The 21,250-nt window shown below is 45.1% G+C and overlaps 1 protein-coding gene across 2 annotated transcripts in view; it reads left to right on the plus strand.

Annotated features, from left to right (window-relative positions):
* The first annotated feature begins 12,987 nt into the window (after positions 1-12,987).
* Positions 12,988-21,250, plus strand: part of LOC139047545 (uncharacterized) — a 78,039-nt gene continuing 69,776 nt past the window's right edge. For both annotated transcript variants that reach the window (XM_070521372.1, XM_070521373.1), the window contains exon 1: positions 12,988-13,115. In XM_070521372.1, coding sequence (XP_070377473.1) covers positions 13,056-13,115 — 60 coding nt within the window. In that variant the 5' untranslated portion in view covers positions 12,988-13,055. The remainder of the gene's footprint in view (positions 13,116-21,250) is intronic.

Here is a 21,250-nt window from a genome sequence, read left to right on the forward strand (position 1 = left end):
TTGCAGAGTTATACACAATGGCTCCGTAGTCAAGGCGTGACCGTATAAGGCTTTTGTACAAGCTCAAGAGGCATCTTCTGTCACTTCCCCAAGATGTGCGGGACAAGAGCTTCAGTAGATTCATTGTCCTCAAGTACTTCAGTTTCAAATATTTTAAGTGTGGGATAAAAATTAGGTTGGAGTCTAAAATGAGGCCTAGAAATTTATGTTCATGATTCACACATAGCCGTTCTCCATTAAGGTCAATAACGGGCTCCGGTATTAGGCCTCTCTTATTGGAGAAGAAAATGCATGTACTTTTTGGGGGGTTTAGTTTAAAGCCGTTCTCTTCTGCCCACTTAGACAACTTATTCAGGCCAAGCTGCACTTGTCGCTCGCAGATACTAAGATTACATGACTTGTAACCTATTTGGATATCATCCATGTATACGGAATAAAACATTGTACGTGGTATGATAGTATGGAGCGAATTCATTTTTACAAGGAATAAAGTACAGCTCAGCACTCCACCTTGTGGCACACCTGTTTCCTGAGTAAATAGACGAGACAGGACGTTACGAATCCGAACATGAAATGTGCGGTTGCACAGATAACTTTGAATCACCTTTAGCATGTTGCCTCGGACGCCCATTCCAGCTAGATCACGAAGGATTCCGAAACGCCAACTACTATCATACGCTTTCTCCATGTCTACAAATAATGTTAAGAAAAACTGTTTGTGCACAAAGGCATCCCGGATATTTGTCTCGATACGGACAAGTTGATCAGTTGTAGATCTATGTTCCTTAAAGCCGCACTGCAAGGGATCTAGTATTTTGTTACTTTCAAGAAGATGCACCAGGTGACGGTTAGTAATTTTCTCAAAAAATTTGCATAGGCGGCTTGTTAGGGCTATAGGCCCATATCTGCTGGCCAAACATGGGTCCTTGCCCTCTTTAGAACTGAGATTATAACTGCTTGCCTCCAGGCTGACGGGATGTAGCTGGCAGAGAATATGGCGTTAAAAAGAGAGAGGAGTGTTTTGTGCGCTTCGGGATGTAGGTGTTGAATCATCTCGTAAATTATTCGATCGGTTCCAGGAGCTCATTTATAACAACTACGTAGTGCAGCCTGAAATTCCGCCATATTAAAAGGAACGTTGTAGGATTCATTGCTCTTTCCTTTTAGGTCCAGAGGCAGTCTCTCAGCTTGTTGCTGGTATCTAAGGAATGCATCAGAGTAATGCAATGAGCTAGAAATGTTTTCAAAATGTGCCGCTGGAGAGTCAGCTTGGTCCTGAAGAGTATTTACTTGCGTGTTTACTAATTGTAAAGTATGAGTTTGCCGACCTTTGATTTTATTCACTCTGTTCCAGGCGTTTCGCTCGTCAGTACAAGAGTTAATGCTAGAAATATATCTTTGTCAGCTTTCCCATTGGGCACGGCGCCACGTTCTACTACCCTCAAACTTTATTTTTGAATATGACCAAATTCTGCGCAGTTGGAGAGCCTCGAAGGTTGTTTCAACCTTTATTTTGATTTCTACAAGCTTTTTTGCAGTCATCGTTCCACCATGGAACACGTCGCTTACAGGACGATCCATTTGTTACGGGGATACATATTGACGCCGCATCAACTATGAACGCCGTGAAATATGCCACTGCATCTTCGATAGAAAGATTACAGATATCATCGCAAGTCAAATGTGTGAGCTCCCTGTAACGTGTCCAGTCGGCACAAACGACTTTCCACCAGGAGACATGTGGAGAGCACTCATCACCGTTGGTTAGTTTTATGACAATGGGGAAATGATCGCTCCCGTAGGGATTCTTAATCACGTTCCACTCCAGATGCGGCAAGAGTAAACTCGATGCGATGCTTAAATCGATAGATGAAAATGTTTTGTTTGCGACACTGTAAAATGTAGGTTCTTTCCCATTTAGCAAGCGAGCGTGTGTAGTGAAGAGGAAGTTTTCAACTAAGCGTCCTCTGGCATCACAACGACGGCTTCCCCAAAGGGCGTTGTGTGCATTGAAATCTCCAACGACAATGTAAGGTTCGGGCAGTTCATAGATAAAGGTGTGAAATTCCGTTTTTGAAAGTTGGTAGTTCGGGGGGGTGTATACAGAGGTAATTGTGATCAACTTATTAAAAAGTACCGCACGGACTGCAACTGCCTCTGGGGGTGTTTTAAGCTGTAGTTGCCTGCAAGCAACACCCTTATCTACTATTATTGCCCCACCGCCAGACGAGGCGAGGGCGTCGTTGCGGTCTTTTCGATAAACGGCATACTGCCGGAGAAAGTTCGTGCGTGAAGGATTAAGATGTGTTTCTTGGACACACAGCACCTTTGGACTGTACTTATGTAAGAGTTCCTTAATGTCGTCTAGGTTGTGGAGTAAACCCCTGACGTTCCATTGTATTATCTGTGTATCCATAATGTATGTGTTTTGTGCTGTGTGTCTAAGAAATATAGATTAGATTATCTCAGGAGACCTTTCCAGGATCGGTGAAACGAAATCTCTCTATATTCCGGACGCGCTCGAGGGAGCTGCGCCGTTCCTTGGGCGTCGTAGACGCCGGATTTGTGCTCGTACCCATCACCTCGTCTGATGCGGTGGATACTGCCCGCGCGGCGGGCACTTTCGCGGGAATGTTGGACTGATCGGCTTGGGCAGTGGCCGTGGGTCCAACAGGCCCGAGGGTCTGCTGGTCCTCCTTTGCAGGGGCCGGTACAGCGCTGGCTGTGCCATCCGGGGGGGGGGGGGAGGGCTGATGGCGCTACAACCGTCACACTCCGCGTGACTTGGGCGGCCGACGAATGATGTAGCGCTGTCCCCCGGTGCGCCACATCGGCGTAGGATGGACTAGATTGATTGATGGAGAAGCGTCTGCGCGCCTTTTGGAAGGAAAGGTTCAGTTTTACAATGATTTCGATGATTTCTTTTTCTTTTTTCTAGGATGGGCAAGAACGAGAGTATGGGGGTGATCCCCTTCACAGTTAGAACAACGTGTGGTGGAAGTTCAAGTGCTGAACGAGTGCTCGTTTGATGCGCATTTTGCAAAAGTAGTGCGCCCTCGGCAGCTTTGCGAACCATGCCCGAACCGCTGACACTTGTATCATCGGCGTTGGTTAGGAATGTATGGCCTTACCCGCAATTTGCAGTATCCTGTTTGTATTGAGTCTGGTAAATTGCTAGTTCCAAAAGTGATGATTATATGCCTGGTTGGTATTTCTTTGTCATCTTGCCTTATTTTTATCCTTTGTACCTTAACGACGTTCTGTTCTTGCCATCTGTCTAGTAATTCACTTTCGGTAAGTTCGATAAGGTCATCTGCCGAGATGACAACGCGCACTGTGTTCATCGAACTGTGTGGTTCTACAGAAACGGCAATGTCCCCAAACGCTACAAATTTTGAGAGTTTCTCATATTGTGGCTTGTCGCGAACTTCTAGTAGAAGATCGCCACTTCCCATCTCCGTTACATTATAACCTGGGCCTATCGCTTCAGTGATATATTTAGCTACAAGAAATGGTGATATCATTCGAACTGTCTTCGTTTCGAGCTGACTGTGGACAACGTGGTATTTAGGAAAGGACACTTTCGGTGGCATGAAAAAGTTCAACTGTTCATCGGTGCGCCCCCTCTTGAGGTAGCGATCAGGTAATAGGGGAAAAGCATCAGCCATAAAAAATTGGAAAATTCGGCGGCGATGGTGGCCACCCACCACCTAGCCCAACAACGGGACGCTACAAGATTGGAAGCCTGCAGACGCCAGCCATGCATCGCCACTATAACCTATTGTAAAATACCCAAGGTTGGATAATTACACCACAATAACTATTGCCGCTAAGAATACGGAAGTGATGAGAAGTGAAGACAGGACAGATGAAAAGGCTAAAGAGAAAGACGAAGATAGAAGAGGAGGACAGGAAAAGGCGACTGCCAATTTCCGCCAGGTGGGTCAGTCTGGAGGTGCCGCCTATGTGAAGCCGAGGCCGAAGAGGTGTGTTGCCTCCGTCGGGGGGCCTTAAAGGTGCAAACACCCAGCATCGGCCCAACCCCCAGAATCCCCCTTTCCCCAGACACGGCTAAGCCGCGCACGGCTACACGCGGGAGGCACCAACCCTCGTGTGCTCGGGTACGTGGTGTCGCAACACACCAAACGCCTGCTGACGCATACGCCCCTGCGGGGGAAATTTGTCATTGGGTAGTGTGCAATAAATTTGCGAGTTTAGTGCCATAAAATAAATGCTTTGCACTATGAATGGCAATCAGGTATTCATTTTCAGCTTTATAGTAGATTTTCCATTCATGTGAGTTCCTGTTATCTTTAGCCGGTAGGTAAAGACCTTTCTTTCTACGTTCTAGTTTTTAAGGCGTTATTAAATCAGGGATTTTGATTACTGGGGCAAATGTTAACTTTTGGAATATATTTGTTAGCCAAATCTTTTACCTCAATAGTCCCTAAACGTGAACCAGTTTTCATGTACTGACTGATTGCGATGCTCTGCTTCAAACGTGGGAAAGAAGGCGTCAAGTGCGAGGTTAATGGCGTCCTAGTGACCCTTTTAGGTGAAGCCTTATAGCTTCCTAATGTGTCTTATTTGGCGTTAAAAGAAAAGAGAAACTAGCATGAATGACATTATGGTCACTAATTCCTCGAAGGTTGTGCAATAGATGAGAGTTCACTGGCGTTATTAGTCAGGATTAGGACTCGAATGGTTGGGGATTCTGATGTGACGCGCGTTCTCTCTGAAACTAATTGTGTCAGATCAAAGCTGAAACCGATATCGATAAAATTATTTGCCTCTGGGGGACCTACTCTTGAAGAAGACAGTAAGTTGATCGAGTCTATGTTTGGGAAATTATAATCCCCAGAAAGGAGGATGGAGGGATATAGGTAGGTTTTCGTAAGTTGTATTAAGTTTTTATTGAGCTCGCCTCATAATTCAGGGCTAGCATGGTGAGGCCTGTAGCAAACCTCGAACAGCACTGTAATTGCTGCTGTGCAATATAAGAGCCGCAGTATTTAAAGTTCAGATGGGACATTAATAAACGAACACCAAATTTGCCGGTAAACCGCTACAAGGACACCACCGCCTCTTGAGCCTACGCGGTCATTTCGATAAACTTGGACGTCACGTAGCTCGGCCAAATCCTCAGTATGTGCGACACCATTGTGTAGCAAAGTTTCTGTTAGAATGAACAAGTTACTGCTTGTTGATGATATGATGCCGGATACAAGCTCGCGCTTCGGAATATAATTGCGTATGTCAGTAAAGACTGCAGTAAACAAAAGAAAATTTTTGGGTGCAAGTCTTGGTTCATTGTATTTTTGTAGAGGACAGGATGATTGCTACACGATTTCTTTGACAGAGTTAAATTATTCTCCAAAATATATATTTTACGACGCATTCACAAGGTTTTGTAGTGCAAATAGTATGCAACTGGTTTAGACTGAGCGAAAGCCAAAAGGGCCTTCCGTGATTTCTGGTTCGGGCGAGAGAAATCTTCAGCTGCACTATAAGTTGCTACTTTCAGCATTCGGCCTTTTGGCAGAAGAGCATCTTTCCTTTTCCAATGTGCGAATATTACTATAACTGGATGATTCTGATATTTCGCGTGTTTTCCTAAGCAATGTACTCATCCTATATCTGTGGGGTTGAAGTCAGTTTGTAAATGAGCTTGGCCAGATCTGGATTATTAGTTATGCAGATTGACTAAAGGTTTCATTTCTATTGGGGTCAGAAATTCCGTATACCATTAGGTTATTGCGGCAGGATAGGGTTTCGGCGTGGTTGAAACGGGCCTCTAACGTTGTGACGAGGCGTGCTGTTTCAGTTGATGTCAGCACTATGTCTTGGCGTACATGCATGAGGGCCTGATAATGAGTCTATAAGTGGGTCGTGCACTTATTAAGGTCGTTGATTGTTTTGTCTGTTGTCGTCAGCTGCAGCTTCAGGCCCTTTAGCTCCTACGCAAATGCCTTTCGGCCGGCGGTTAGTTTCTGCAATTCGGCCGGTAGTGTCCAGGCTGGCTGGACCAGGGCTAGTTTCGACATCGCTGTATTGATTAGTAGCATACGCATGACAAAAATGCACTCAGTAGCAATCGCGATGTAGCACCATGGGCTCGGGAGCAGCAGCAGAAGATAATATCCCTATTGAAAATAGCAGCATTGTCCATCATGAATCTTATGCTGGGCATGATGCAAAATGAGCGAGACATCATGGAAAGCAAGGTGGGTATGAAGGAATTCATTGTGGGTATTCGTGGTGTATGGGATGGTGTAGTGGTAAATGGTGGGATGTATTGTTGGGATACATGCGGGGTGACTTGTCTCATTGGTGGGCATGGTGAGTGAATGGTGAGTGTGCTGGATGGATGGTGACCGGGTGACCTGTGTAAATGATGGGTGAACGATCGGTCTGTTGGGTGAATGGTGAGTGTAGTGGGTAGATGGTGGGATGCATAGTGGGAGGACAATGGACGAATGTATGCGACAGTGAGAAAATAATAGGTGGCTTATGGAATAGTTGTGACAGTGACGAAGGCGAGTTCATGATTTGATGCGATTAATTCATTTGTCAAATGTTATCACTGTAGTCCCCTTTTTAATATATAAAGACGTACGTGCACATGTACTTTTCTAACATTTATTCAAGTATTTCGTAATGCCTAATTACTAACTATTGTATCCTGCTTAATTTGTGTCCAGAATTATTATTGTTTTATTATTGTAATAATTTCTGTATTTCTGGCTCGTTTTTGTTCACAATAAGATGTCATTGCTTTGCTACCCATTGTAGGCAGTGTGAGCTGCCTACAAAGCTGCTTCAGTGCTGCTTTTGCTCCCATCATTTCTCATGTGCAGCACATGAAAATTATTGTTGAGTTTAATTCAAATTGGAAACACTGATTGTGATTGTAAGGCATGCTAGATATGTATGTGTTACTTCAATGCAGTGGCTATGCTAAACTGCATGTCTGTCAGTATGTTCATAGCATCATAGAGCTTCTCCCAGTTGGTCTTGGGAGAAGAATAGCATGAAGAAAATCCTCATGGCAAAATGAAAATTATTCTTTATGATTTGTTAGATGTAGTGGGTACAAATGATAATTGATAATACAAAGCGCCCCCCAAAATTCTAATGTAACTGAAGGACAATGTTCTTTGAGGTAGCCACGATATTAATGTGTACTTTTGTACACTCGTTCGGCAGGATGTGGATGATGAGCGAAAATTGCATAAATTAGGTTGTTTACAATGCTTTCTTTCGATGCACTGTCTGGACCTATATATCAACATCTGTCTCTGTAGTTTCGAGATGCACCCAGTTGAAAAAATACAGCAGACCATAATGGTGTATTCCGGTGTTTCCTAGTGTGAACACCAGCACAGTCTGGTGCTACCTGCTATGTACACCAGAGTGGTCTGGTGTCATGGGGTATGCACACCAAGCTGGTGTAGTGCTACCTGGTGCGTACGCCATAATCGTCTAGTGCAATCACTTTGGTGTGGTGCTTGTCCGCCATACATGCCAGTGCGTTGTGGTGTAAACTTAGCTTCCGCACACCAACTAGTAGTGCCTTGGTTTTGGAGGGCCTTTCAAGTTCTTGCATGATTGTTTTTAATGCTAATTTGCCTGCTTTCAAATTACCACAGCGAACAGATTGAAATCGATTTATTTTATTTATTTCATCGTACTGTATCCCCGACGGTCTATTGCAGGAATGCAGAGTACAGAATGCAAATTTAGCAAAGAAATAAAGCGAAAGCAAAAGAAGATGCAGCGCAAGACCAGTGGTCAAAACATAACAGAGGAAATCAGCAGGTGACAAAGAATGAGCCTTACTCGGCAATGTATTCCACAGTTCTATACTGTGGACAAAAAAACTATATTTAAATGTCTACGTGCAGTCATAAGAAGGAGACATATTCAGACAGGATGGTGTTAAATGTGTGTAGGACTAGCAGTTGTGGTAAGCTGCTCAGTAATGGAAATTGTGGAGAGGTATACAGCATGGAAAAACTTCAATGATTCAACTTGGCGGAAGGAAGAGATAAGGGCGAGCTAAATATTTCAAAAAGAAGTATTTATTCCAATGAAACCAATTGCATGAGAACTGCGCCTACAACTTATGAGAGAAAACATGAGCTGAGTTATGATAACGCGTGCATTACCATTAGTACAAAAGTCCCAATGACCACGAAGCTACGGATTCGCATGCAAAATGACAGAATATATGACAAAGCTGCTAGATAAATTGACGATACATTGTATATATATATATATATATATATATATATATATATGTGTGTGTGTGTGTGTGAGTTATATATTTAAAGGTTGTGTCAAATTAAAATAAATTTTCTTTCTCAAATCCCATCAATTCAACTTTTACAAGAAGAACTTAATTCCAATTATTACTGCATGTTTCCCTTGGCACAAGCAGAAGTTCCATGGGAAATGGTTAAGTAATGGCAGACAAACAACGGCGTGTATATTATGCTACTTTTACCCTAGTCTACCGTTTCCACCTGGTAATATGAAGTTCTAGAAAACAACTGGTTTTAAGATATATAATTGGCCTAATGAATGTGCGCCATTTCTATACTTCGTAGAAAGGCATGAATCAAAGCGGTTATGATAATGAAAATGTCTGCTTATAGCTTTCATAAAAAACAATTTTGACGCATGTGCTGAAAGCTGGTACTCATGCCTAACATTTGTGCTTCATAATTGATTTTACTTACGTTACAATATACAAAATATTACGTGAAATCTAGATAAGAATTTCACGATGTCAAGAGAGGGAAGGTATTTACTAAACAGAAAAGCTGTGCTTACACATGGCTAGACAATTGTATAACTGAGAAAAGCACTCGCAGGTTCGCTCACTAAATCTGTCATTTTAGCTGTAGTGTGACGTAGGTGCTTATTTTTTAGTAAGAAGATAGTTTCTCATATTATGTTATGTACCATTGCCAAGACAATAGCACTTAAACATCCGACATGCAGAATAATTTGGTGGCGAACCAAATCGTCAAACTAACAAGGCTGTGAAATCTTATACTTTCAGTGCTAGTTGTAATAGTTTTTTATCTTTATGACGTACAAACTACAGGCAATGGTGTAATAATATTTTGCGTACTGATATAAATACTTCAACATCGTAATTATACACGGCACAATCTATATTGCTCCTGAATTCATGTCTGAACAATGCAATGTTTACTGTTTACTATTATCTCAAAATATTTTCTCAACTCAAAAAGGCAACAGCGCACAGAAGAACATCTTGTACTTGGAGCAAATAATACAAAGAAATTATATACACCACTTCAGATAAGTAGAAAATTAAATTTGCCCTTAAGATGGTACGATGTCCTCAGCTCTGGAAACATGCTGAGATTCATCACGAGATTCACGTACTGTAACACGTACTGCAACACGTTTAGGTATATTTAATTTATAGTTCGATATCCATAGCTGCATTGCTATGATACTGTAAAACTACCAATCAAGCCTATCTTTAAGGAATAAAAAGCCGGAATATTTCGACCCCACTACAGGCATTTTACTGTCAAACAAGAACATCTTTAAAAGTACACTCATTGAAGAAGGCGAACGACACACCAAATTACACAATAACAATGTAACATCATAGAAACCCATTGTGGATCCTATCGCAGATGCACGTAAATCTCAAAGATAATGAAGAAACACTAACGAAAACTGCGCGTAAGCTGCCGCGTATATTCGCTAGCATGCACGGTAGCACTTGGCTGCAAATACATTGTACACCAACGCGCATTAATGGTACAGACCACATAGGACACATTCTCGCTGCAAAGACATGTGTTTTTTATTAATCTTCGTGGGTTGCACGATAAACACAGAAGGCGTGGGCATCAGAAAAGCAACCTGCGCACGTTCAACGCACCAACACACAAGCAGTGCGGACGACACAGGTGTACCCTGCGCCACACGAGCGATGAATAGATTTGGTGCTTTCCGAATGAAATTGTTACAACGCACGCGGAAACATTGTACACTGCACGTGTGTTCCTCGGAGGTCGTGTCAACAAATTCTAAGGCTATAGTAGAGATGGGCGATAGCAACAATATATTTAAACCAAGTGACGGCGCAGGTAGCACGAGCACTAGCTCAAGGCGACGTGGATGCGCTTCAAAACAGCTGAGCGAACACCAAATCTTTCAAATCAGGTTCCAGCGACGGTCTCTTAAGAATTGCGTACACAGATCTGGAAAGCCACGCTTTTGCTACCTGCATGCGGCGGAAGCTACTGAAGATCGCAAAGACGTCATAGAACTTTTCTTCTGCGATAAAGTATAGCGGAAAATATAGAATGTGCGATGGTTGTTGTTGTATTTCAAGATATATATGTAGCTGAGAGGAACAAGGCACAAAACGATAGTGTAGTTGTTATTATTTTAGTCATCACTGAGGCGATAACAACTTCACGAGTAAACAGGTAGAGTCAACGACCACCCTGTTTCATAAGGTCGCTCATAACATCCTCCCATCAGCTCTGTTCCTCTGTTTTCACGAGACGGTTGCTCGTGCGACCTGTTACGATGTGGTTATCTCATCGTGTTTTGTGTTTGCTGTAATGAAATGTGACTTAGTTCCCGTGTGCCAAAGTACCAGAAGATAGCTAGTGTCTCGCTGCAAACTTGCCGTATGCGTGGCACGCCAGGCATATTAGGACCAATGATTGTCATGCCGTGGAGTGCGTTTCCTTTGTACCTGGTTGATGAGGAAAGTTTCGCGGATGACGCAAAGGAAATCATGTGTATTATTAGCGTGCCTCAGCTCATCCACTACGGAACGGCACTTATGCTGGGAGTAACTTTGCAGCACTGGCAACTTGGAGAGCAATTTTTGAAGGCGTCATACGATTTAAAAGGTAAGTAACCGCTTTTGCTAACTACACGCATATTGTGCGTGCTTCTCGTGTGTGGATAGGCAGCCTTTCGAAGGTAGGAAATAGAACTCCCACGACGACAGTGAAACCTTTGCTGATGCTTACTGATGACAGAAATGCTGAAGCGGTCAACCGCTTAAAGCCTAAGTTAGCAGTTATCACGCTGCTAATAGGCAATGTAACAAATAAAGCTTACGGCATGCGGAAAACAAATACTCTGCTAGTGGTACAAGCGTATACCATAAGTAGAGTATTGTATTCTACCCCCTACCTCACCGTCCGTGTAACCGACTCGCAAGCAATGAATTCTGTAACCAGAGAAGCTACCAAGGCAGCGCTCCGTCTACCCCAAAACGCTAGTAACGAATGGCTGGCGGAGTTAGGTGTGCATAACACCATATAAGAAACAACGGAAGTACAACTACAGGCGCAATATCTCCGACAAGCAAGAGCGCCTACCGGAAGGCATATACTTTATAAACTCTAAATTTGCACCCCTGCTCATCGTCACTCCCTAAAACCCTTCCCACGGAAATTCGTCAGAGGCTATGCATTGCACTGCACACCCATAACATGCACCCCGAGGAGAACCGCGAGCGACAAAAGCCAGAGCAGCAACCGCTCGTAAAGGGAACGGCGATGAACAAAATGCAATAGGGTTAGATGCTGCATGCGATCAACACAGAACCACAGCGGCATGCTTACAAGCCGAACACCTCTACATTAATAAAGGACCTACCCGCGAGAAAAGACCCAGAGGAAGCGACAAAATTCGATATAGCATTAGCTCTTGGCAGCTGCAGTGCCGAGCGCCAGTGACTCTAAACCTGCGCTGCTGAATTTTGCAAGGGGCGGAGTTCACCCTTGCACCTAACACATGCTGACCCAGAACCCTCTCCCGCCGCGCTGAGTTTAGTTGGGTGGGCGCGCACGGGGGAAAGCCCGCCAATGGGGCCGCCAATTCGTTAGCCCCAAGGTCGACAAACCGGCCACAGGCGCATTTCATTGGGGGTTCCTCGAGGAAGCGTGGGCGTACCGTCGCTCACTCCATCACGAATGCTTGCGCCTAGAAGCAAATATAGCCAGCCTACCCCCTCCCCCAACTCTTCCTTCACTACCAGGGAGCAACATCTCTTGCGTCGTCTGTCCAATGAAAACCTGACCCATATGCTGCTGGCCTGCCCGGCTTCTGCTCCCCCCGGCGGGCCAGCACCACTCCAAGCTTGGGCGGTCTGGGATATCTCACTGTCCTCCAGGCACCCCGCAAGGCTGAACATCACCGCCATCCGAGCTGCCAGCGTCTGGTATACGGTAAACATGAACGTTTCAGTGCAGTGGGATCGTACGGGGACCCCGGGGGCGTGGAAGGTACCAAATGCCTTTTCAAAATAATTTTTTTCTTCCTCCTCCACCTGATACATAACTATTTCCGACGGTATATTTACGTTCTGTCGCTCTATTGATTAAATGATAACACATTGCCGTTGATAGTCGCCATGAGACGGGTTCTGCCGCATTAATGTGTATGCTTTATTCGAACCGCTCTTCGTCGTTAGGTAGTTACATGTCTCCCCTACTGAAGCAGGAATCAAGTGACATTGCATAGCAGCGTGGAAAGGCAAGACATTGCGCATTGTTCTAGTCAGTGAAACTGAAGATGAAAAGGTAGAAAATAAGCCGCCCAATCATTTTTCACCTTGTTTTTTCATCACATGTGTCTTCATCTTTATTTATATTGGTAGAAGTCAAAGTCCTTCTTAGGAATGCTCTTAAAATGATAAAAAAAAATATATCGTAACCCGTTTTGGTGAACCAGCCTGGTTTTTTTACTGTGTTGATGATGATGAACGTCATGAAATCTTTCTAAACCGGAGGGATTCTTTTACCATGCCAACATTGCTCTAATACCTGTATCTTTAATTACAGCTCTAGCAACTACCCGCTCCTGTAGTAAAATTGCAAAACTGAATTTCATTCACAGGTTGTGTTGTGCACTTGAGCATTACTGTTAACTAATCTGCTGCTTGTCTAATCCTCCGTAGTGGGTAAGCGTCACTGCATGCGAACAAGAGCAGATAAGCAGCCACTGGTGGCCTGGCCACCTGGGCGCCGCGGGCGATGTGGCCCGTGTGCAGCGGGCGCCGCCGCCTTTTCACCGTGTGGACCTTCGCCTTACAAGTGAGCTTGCATACGTGATATCTATCTGGTCGATGCCTCGCTGTCCCCTTGATGAAAACGCTCTACCCACTGTTTCCACCTGCAGGCCTGCCGCTGTAATACTAAGGGGACGTGCGTCTTTCGCTAAGTGTTGTAGAAAAATAGATTTTGCATTTCGTGCGTTTTGCTTGTTGATAAAAGTTCGCAGCAAGTGATTAGGGAAAAAATATAAAGTGGTCCTCGTCTGTAAGGAAGCAAACTATTGCCACGGAGGTGATCCGATGAAATTGTGTCGCCGCCTTTCGGCAGCTGCGGAAAGCAGCCGTTTCGAAGGCATGACCTTCGAGATTGCACGAGCTGGCAGGTATTGTTTCGGTTGTCCCCTTCGCACGAATAGAGCCTAAGTTCAATGTTATAGTCGGATACAACTTTATTCTGCAGTGAAGCTCTGATTACGCCCTCATAACCGCTAGCCACTGTTCCTCCGCGAGGCTACAAATAGCTTGTACTTCAAGCATTCCCTGTAGCCTAAATAACGCGTTAATGAGAAAAATGAAGTCATAAGCGCGTAATTTTGTATGTTTTTACTCGTCTACTACAGTGGAAAGGTGAAAGCCTACTTCTTTATTGAACCCAAATAAAACGCTTGCAAAGTAAGTACCTGGCATGCACCACACATCCTCACAAGAAGCAAATGGCACAGATGGTCACAGTTCTGGACAAGACTGCAAAGAGTGCAACGTTTTAAAATAAACGCTGATATTCAGTGATTATTATTATCGTATACTACATTACAAAAAAGTTGTCTGCACAAAACGAATCGGGGCTGAGACATACTCCAGTTTCCAACATGGACGGCTCTCCTGCGGAAGCGTTTCATGCCGAGGACGATTATGCATCTGCCGTTCCTGTTTCATCGAGCTCGTCTTTATCCACTGCGCAGTAATGAGGAGCGCCTTAGGCATGCCAGGCTACTACAACGACACAGAGTCAGTTGCTCAAAAGAAGCAGTATGTGGAAGGCCCTCCACAGTGGAGCTCAGCAAATCTTGCTTGAATGTGTATATGAACCTACGAAAAGAGCAACTAACTTTGAGATAACGCAGATCTTCGAGAGGGTGAGCGAACTAACCGGCCTGAGCTTACGCAAAGTTTTTGATGTCAGACGCACTGCCGAAATAACGGACGGAGAACTACGGATGCTTCGACGGAAGCAGCCTAGAAATGAATGCTGTAAATAGTTGACAGCTTCACTCTGACCGCACTAAGCAACTTCGTTCGCGGATTTTTGCGCCGCAACGGAATCCCAACAGTGCAGAAGATCGCTGCGCAATTAGCATCTGCGAAACACTGAAGATGTGCCGACCCTTCACCCGTGGACCCTCCAACGCCTGCTACTAGACATCGGCTTCAAGAGCGAGAAACGTAGGAGGAATCCCTTGTTCACTGAGCGCGAAAACTTGTCGCGGTAGAAGCAAAATTATCTTTATGAGATTGCACGGTACAGGAAAAAAGGGCGCGAAATATTCTGTCTTGATGAAACATGGGTCACTGCTGGCCACACAGTGAGTGGGGTCTGGGCTGATAAGACAGCCACGTGATCACGCCACGCATACTTGCGCGGCTTAACAACGGGGCTGAAGCAGCCGCCAGGAAAGGGAGAGCGGCTGATAGTGACTCACGTTGGTAGTGAGGAGGGATTTGTTGATGGTTGCATGGATATCATGCTGGAAGAGAAAACAGTTGAGTACCGCGAGGAAATGGACTGCAACCGTTTCAAGACGTGATTTAGTTCTGTCTTCAATAGGCTGCCGCCACGAAGCGTCATTGTCATGGGTTATGCGTCCAACCACTCGGGCGCGTGGACAAAATCCCGCTGCTATCGTGGCGGAAGTCAGAGATCCATAACTGGATGGCCTCGAAGGCAATCCAGTGCCATGCTGCCACGACCAAAAAGCAGATGATTGACACTGGACCCCGCAAAGACTAAATTTATAAAGTGTGGGGTTGATGGGGCTGCTGGAAGTGCTGGCTGTGTTGTATGCAGGCTCCTTCGATATCACTGTGAGTTTAACTCCAGAGGACTCATTTGGGCACGCAATAAGAATAGAGTGACAGTGATGAACCCGTAGTGCAAGATCAAGAATATTGTCGCGTAGTAGTTACAGTGAGTAATACAGCGGCAAATCTCCGAATGAGAAAACTAACTTTTATTATGCGAACGTTTGCCTACAAAAGCAGGTTACACTCAAAGCACAGCGCCAACGGCGAACACGGTCGGCGATCGTCGAAATCTCATCTGCCGGTGAAGCGCGCTGTCTTTTACATGAGTCATCGAAGGCTTCGGAGTAATCGCTGGTGCCCGCGTGTCTTCTAGAAAGTTCTGCACAATTCGCGTCACACATGAAATCATATTACAGAAGCCTCGGCGACAATTCATAGCTGATAGAACCACCGGTAACATTCGAGAAACTTCCGATACGCGGAGGAAATCCAGCGCTGAGCGATAACGTTTGTTAGGAGGTGAAAAGCGGTCACGCCAAAAAGATAAACAAGTACACGTGTCGAAATTCACGACCTTCTCCTTTCTCAAGTGGAGAAAGTGAAACCAGAGAACTTAGCCAGGGCTGCAGCACGTGAACGGCGTTGCAACACACTTCTGGGAGATATTTTTAGTAACATACAGGGTCTGTCCTGAAGGTAATGTCAGTAAAGCCATTAAAAATCATTTACGGAATTTATTGTTACAAACGTTAAAAAACCTTCAATATACTCTCCTTTTGCGTCGATACATCGGCTGCGGCTAGACCTCCTGCTCTCGAATACGTTACCGTGGTCCTCCTCCGGAATGACCTTTAATTCTGCGGTGCAAGCTGTTTTGGTCCCGTCTACTGTCCCCACAATGCTTGCCTTTCAGGGGTGTTTTGAGGCGTAGAAACAGAAAAAAGTCGGGGGGAACCAAGTCCGGGCTGTAAGCGGACTGCGGGGTCGTTGGTACATGCTTTAACCAGGTAGTCGGTGACGATGAAGGCACTGTGGGCCGGCGCATTATCGTGATGCAACTACACGTTGTCTGCGATGTCCGGCCGTATGCGTTGAAACCTGCGTTTTAGTTCTTTGAGAACTTGCACATAAAAGTTGGATTTCACAGTGGTTCCAGGTTCTAGAAACTCGTGATGAACCAGTCCGTGAATGTCAAAAAAAAGAAGAACGGCGAGCATTATCTTGATGTTTGATTTGCTCATCCTGGCTTTCTTCTGGCGAGGGGACGAGTGCGTGTGCCACTCCGATGATCGCCCTTTGGTCTCTGGGTCATATTCAAACACCCAAGTCTCGTCACCTCTAATGATGTCCAAAAATTCTCAATCACGTTTGTACATGTGGATGTTTTCTTGGCACATTTGAACCCGGCATGACTGTTGGTCGTCAGTGAGCACTTTCGGAACCATTTTAGCGCACACCTTCCGCATGCGGACATCATTTGGAACAATTTCATGAACTTGAGGTTTGGGAGTGTTTAACATGTGCGCCATTAAATAAACAATTAATCATCAGTCTACTTGAACAATTCCATCACTCGCGTCACATTGCCAGCCGTGGTGGTCGTGGATGGCCGCCCGGCGCGTTCCTCCTCGTCGAAATCTTTCCGGCCTTCCAAGAAGGCCTTGCGCCACCGAAATACTTGCCGATCTGACAAGCCACGTTCTTTGTAAGCAGTTTTGAGCCCAGTAACAGCCTGCGCAGCGATCTTGCCAAGCTTGGAGCAATACTTAATCGCAATATATTGTTATAGCGAGCACCGTATTTTCACATGGACAAGAATAAAAAACAACTCTCACATACAGGCCCGTCCTACAGTATCCGATGCTCGGAGCACATCGAGCGATGGAGCGGTGCTTAGCTGGGTTCCTCCACTACCAGCTTCAACCGGTTACACCACGCTCCGACGTACAGTCGCGTCACAATAAATTCACTGACATTATCTTCAGCACAGCCCCTGTATGTTTAGTTTAGTAACAAGATGGAGCCAATCCTCATCAACTTGGAAAGTGATAAGTCCTAATCGCCTCTCTGGCATTCGGCCATTGCATTGAGCTGGCATACTTCACGATGGCTGATGCACGCTCCCTAGGTGTCGTCACTGCTGCTGCTGCTTGACTGTGCGTGCTTACACATCTCACCTCGACTACATGATGGCTGATACCCTCCCAAGGTGTGCTCACTGCTACTGCCTGACTGTACCTGCTGCCATGTCTCGCCTTGTATACACGATGGCTGACCTCACTGCACCTCGTTTGTTGTGCCCATCACCACCTCTCATCTCCAGCATGTGATCGCTGATGCACGCTCCCTAGGTGTCCTCAAAGCTGATGCTTGAGTGCCGATTGCCGTCTCACCTCGACTATACGATGGCTGACAGGCACTCCCCAGGTGTCCTCACCACTACTGTTTCAATGTGCCCGCTGACATGTCTCATGTCCACTGCACGACGGCTAATGCACGCTCTCCATGTGTCCTAACTGCTGCTGCTTGACTGTGTCCATTGCCATGTCTCTCCTCGGCTACACTGGCTAACGCATGCTCCCCAGGTGTCTTCACTGCTTCTGCTTGACTGTGCCTACTGTCACGCCTCAACTCGACTACACGATGGCTGATGCGCGCTCCCAATGTGTCCTCACTGCTACTGCTTAACTGCGCCCGCTGCGACGTCTCATCTCAAGTACACGATGGGTGAGCCATGCTCCCCAGGTGTCCTCACTGCTGTCAGTGTCTTCCGCCACATTTCACCACAACTACGCAGTGGCTGATGCATGCTTTCCAGAATGCTGTGGTTCCTGCCACATGCTCTCACGTTCTTCTTAAGTGCAGTGTTTTATAGTCCCTTTGAATCAGGCCGCACATTTGGACAATGGATTTAGCCCATTTCGTAGAGCTTTTAATCCTGTTAATGTTAGATGTTGCGGAACTGAACATCTCTGAGCATAAGGCATGAGTACGTTAAGCATCTCGCAAGAGCAGTTGCCAGGCCACAAGAAGTCAGCTAGGAGGTGCGGACCACATACCTTTAGAGAATTGATGCAGTTTTCACAAACATACTTATAACTCGCATTGACTCAACATTGAGCAGGTTACAGTTTGCCGCAGTCTAATAGTGCATCCAGTCACGGTTGACTGTTTTTGCTGCCTGGAACTCTCTTATGTGCCACCTCCTCGACTTCTCAATGGGTCATCAATCCTCAACTTACCGAAATCCACCTTATAGGCTAAAGCCTCTTGTGGCCCTTACTTCTTTACCCAAGAGAGGCGCAGGGCTTAAGAACTCATTTTAGAACTTCACTCCAGAGAAAGAAAGCACCAGACCACGTGATATCGTGCACCAATTGTATCAACGGTGGATGCCCGCCAGTACGGGGGATCGAACCACACACGTGCTTTAGTTTGGCCTGCTTGAGACCCTGCACGTGCTACTGTGAACAGGCTGGCAAGCAGAACAAGCATCTTAGCACACACGTCTTACTTCATCTCGATCGAACCACACACGCGCTTTAGTTTGGCTTGCTTGAGACCCTGCACATGCTACTGTGAACATGTGGCAAGCTGAACAAGCATCTTAGCACACACATGCCTTACTTCATTTCCTCCTCGACCTGCAAGGCCATATGAGACGAGGTCATGACGACTTCGCTGATGCCACATCCTGAACCTACTGTGCATCGCGAACCATGCTGAAGACTCCTGAAAGCACAAACTCGCTTCACAATGTTGTCCATAATGTGTCGCCTACATTCCTCTTCATGGATTCACACTGTGCCGTGAGTGGCCCGTCTTGGGTCACTCTTCAGTGACGTGAGTGATGCAACTGTTGGATGGCACACCGTGCCTTTATTCGTTGTTGTGCAATATTGTGTATTACTTAGCCAGACTAGGCTACTGCGACCATCTCTGAAATCTGGGAGCTCCTCAGTGAGACAGTCATAGTGCTCCTGCTGAGGACTTCAAATCAACGTTAGTCATATCCAGAAGGCAGAGTCAGGCGGAACCATTGCCATCTTGTTATTATGAAGCGTATGGCGTAATATAAAAATAGACCAAAAATATTTATCCCAGAAATTGTGGTGCATGGTCTAAAGGTACGCCAAACGGTACTACACTCGTGGTCACGTTACCTATCACTGAAATGTCCAAAACGTGTTTTCACTCGAAAGACTGCAAAGTGTTGTGCAGTTTCTGCTGTGAGCCAGTCAGTAGTGAGGTCTGAACAAGAGTAATGTTAAACGCTTTCTTGCGTGTATACAATACTGAAGACTACTATTAAGTGCTGTATTCTTTCAAGTAAGCAATCCAGTTGAATGTGAAGAGCCATACGAGATGTATTGACTATGGGCTTTTTTCACCAATGCATGTAATGAACTTTATTCATCGAGGTCCTTTTAACATAAAAGTATTTCAAAGGTTACATTTCTCATACTTAAGTTACTCAGTGAAATGTTCAAAACGTGCTTGCACTGAGAACATCACAAAGTGTTCATCAGGTTCTTCTGTTAGCACTGCTCTGGCCTAGTAGCTTAAGCCTCCGCTTTGCATGCAGGACGTGTGGAGTTTTATCCCCAATACCACCGGTTACCCATCGGTTATGCAATGAGTACACGCTTTGCCCTGGCCTGGTTTTGGGTATCTCTGGTGTGATATGCTTGGAAAATGAGTCTTGAACACCTCCTTTTGTAATTAAATGTGTTTTTTGGAGTGGGGCTCTCTGGTCAAAGACGCCCTTGTGTCATAATATTCAACATCATCAGGTGGTTCTGTTGTGGGCTAGTCAAAGGTCAGGTATAAACAATGTGCCACCCACTTTTGTACCAAGTGACTCCTTTCCAAAGCCTCACTGTATTCAAGCGTTGCATAACGCCCAACCAAGACTTTGCCCATATGAGTGCTGTTTTTCAAATGTATAGTGCCTTTTTCCATGTATATAGTAATTGAAGACTACCGTGAAGACCAACATTTTTGACAACAAAACATTTCCAATTAATCTCAAGCGTTTTGCAAGATGTATTGTGTATGCTTATTTTTCAATTATGCACGTAAATTAACTTTTGGATCCCTGCATAGCACACAGCGCTTATGCAGACTTCCTTCAGTAGCTTCTGTTCTCACAGAGCTACCTGTAAATGTTTTCTTGTGTTTATAATTCTCAGCAGCTAACTACATGATCTAAGTTGTGCTGGACTAGTGAGAACTGTTTCTGCTAGGGACGCGTTTCTCAAGTTCTTTTCGGTATTATAGAATGAATGGTTGCTTCTCCGGTATGTGACATAACATTACCGGGGGTATACTGCCTCGCTACAGTGTCGCTCAATTCTGTTACAAAGGTTACGGTTGTGTCATTATTTACTGTTAAGGTTGTATCATAATTGTACGATCATAATTGGTCGTAAGTATAATTTCACAATTCAAGAGGATCGCAAAATGCAGTGTTTGTGCGGCCTCGGTCTCCGATCAGTGTGTAAAAGGCCGAAGTCAGTACTTAAGTCAATATACACAGTTGGTATAAGTGGATCAACGTCAACTATTATATTTTGTCGAACCAAGCGAACAGTAAATATCAGTGTAGTCGTCATAGGAACAGTCTCTAATTTGTTCCGTCATCATGAGAGTGGATTAAAGTACAGTGAGGAATTACATATTTTTTACAGTTGTGTTTACTGCTCTCTCAACAATGGACATTAACATTGGGCAGCAAGTCCAGTTCATTAAATGAGGATTTCGCATGGCAAGGCAAGAAGTGCTCTAACTTCATGTGTTGTCTACACATGTACTTGCATTTTTATATAAGAGTGCATCTACAATCGTCTCTCCGCCATCTGCCTCTTGACCGATAGTTAACCATAGTTCTCAGGCATGTTCTGTATCTCCTCGTCAACGCTCCCAATGGAATCCAACGATGAATGATCACTTAACACCTATAATATGGCGAGAGATGTAAATGGTTTACTGTGAATGCTATGTACAGGTATGTATGTAAAGTTCTCACCGATTGAAATGCGACACAGAGCACGGCGGCTGGCAATTTTTGGGGCCCCCATTGGATGCTGGGTACATTGAGCTGGTGCACGTTTTTGTCACATGAAAACGGGAGTCATTTTCATGCATCGTGAT

Source organism: Dermacentor albipictus, chromosome 7 (assembly GCF_038994185.2).
Source record: "Dermacentor albipictus isolate Rhodes 1998 colony chromosome 7, USDA_Dalb.pri_finalv2, whole genome shotgun sequence".
Taxonomy (NCBI): domain Eukaryota; kingdom Metazoa; phylum Arthropoda; class Arachnida; order Ixodida; family Ixodidae; genus Dermacentor; species Dermacentor albipictus.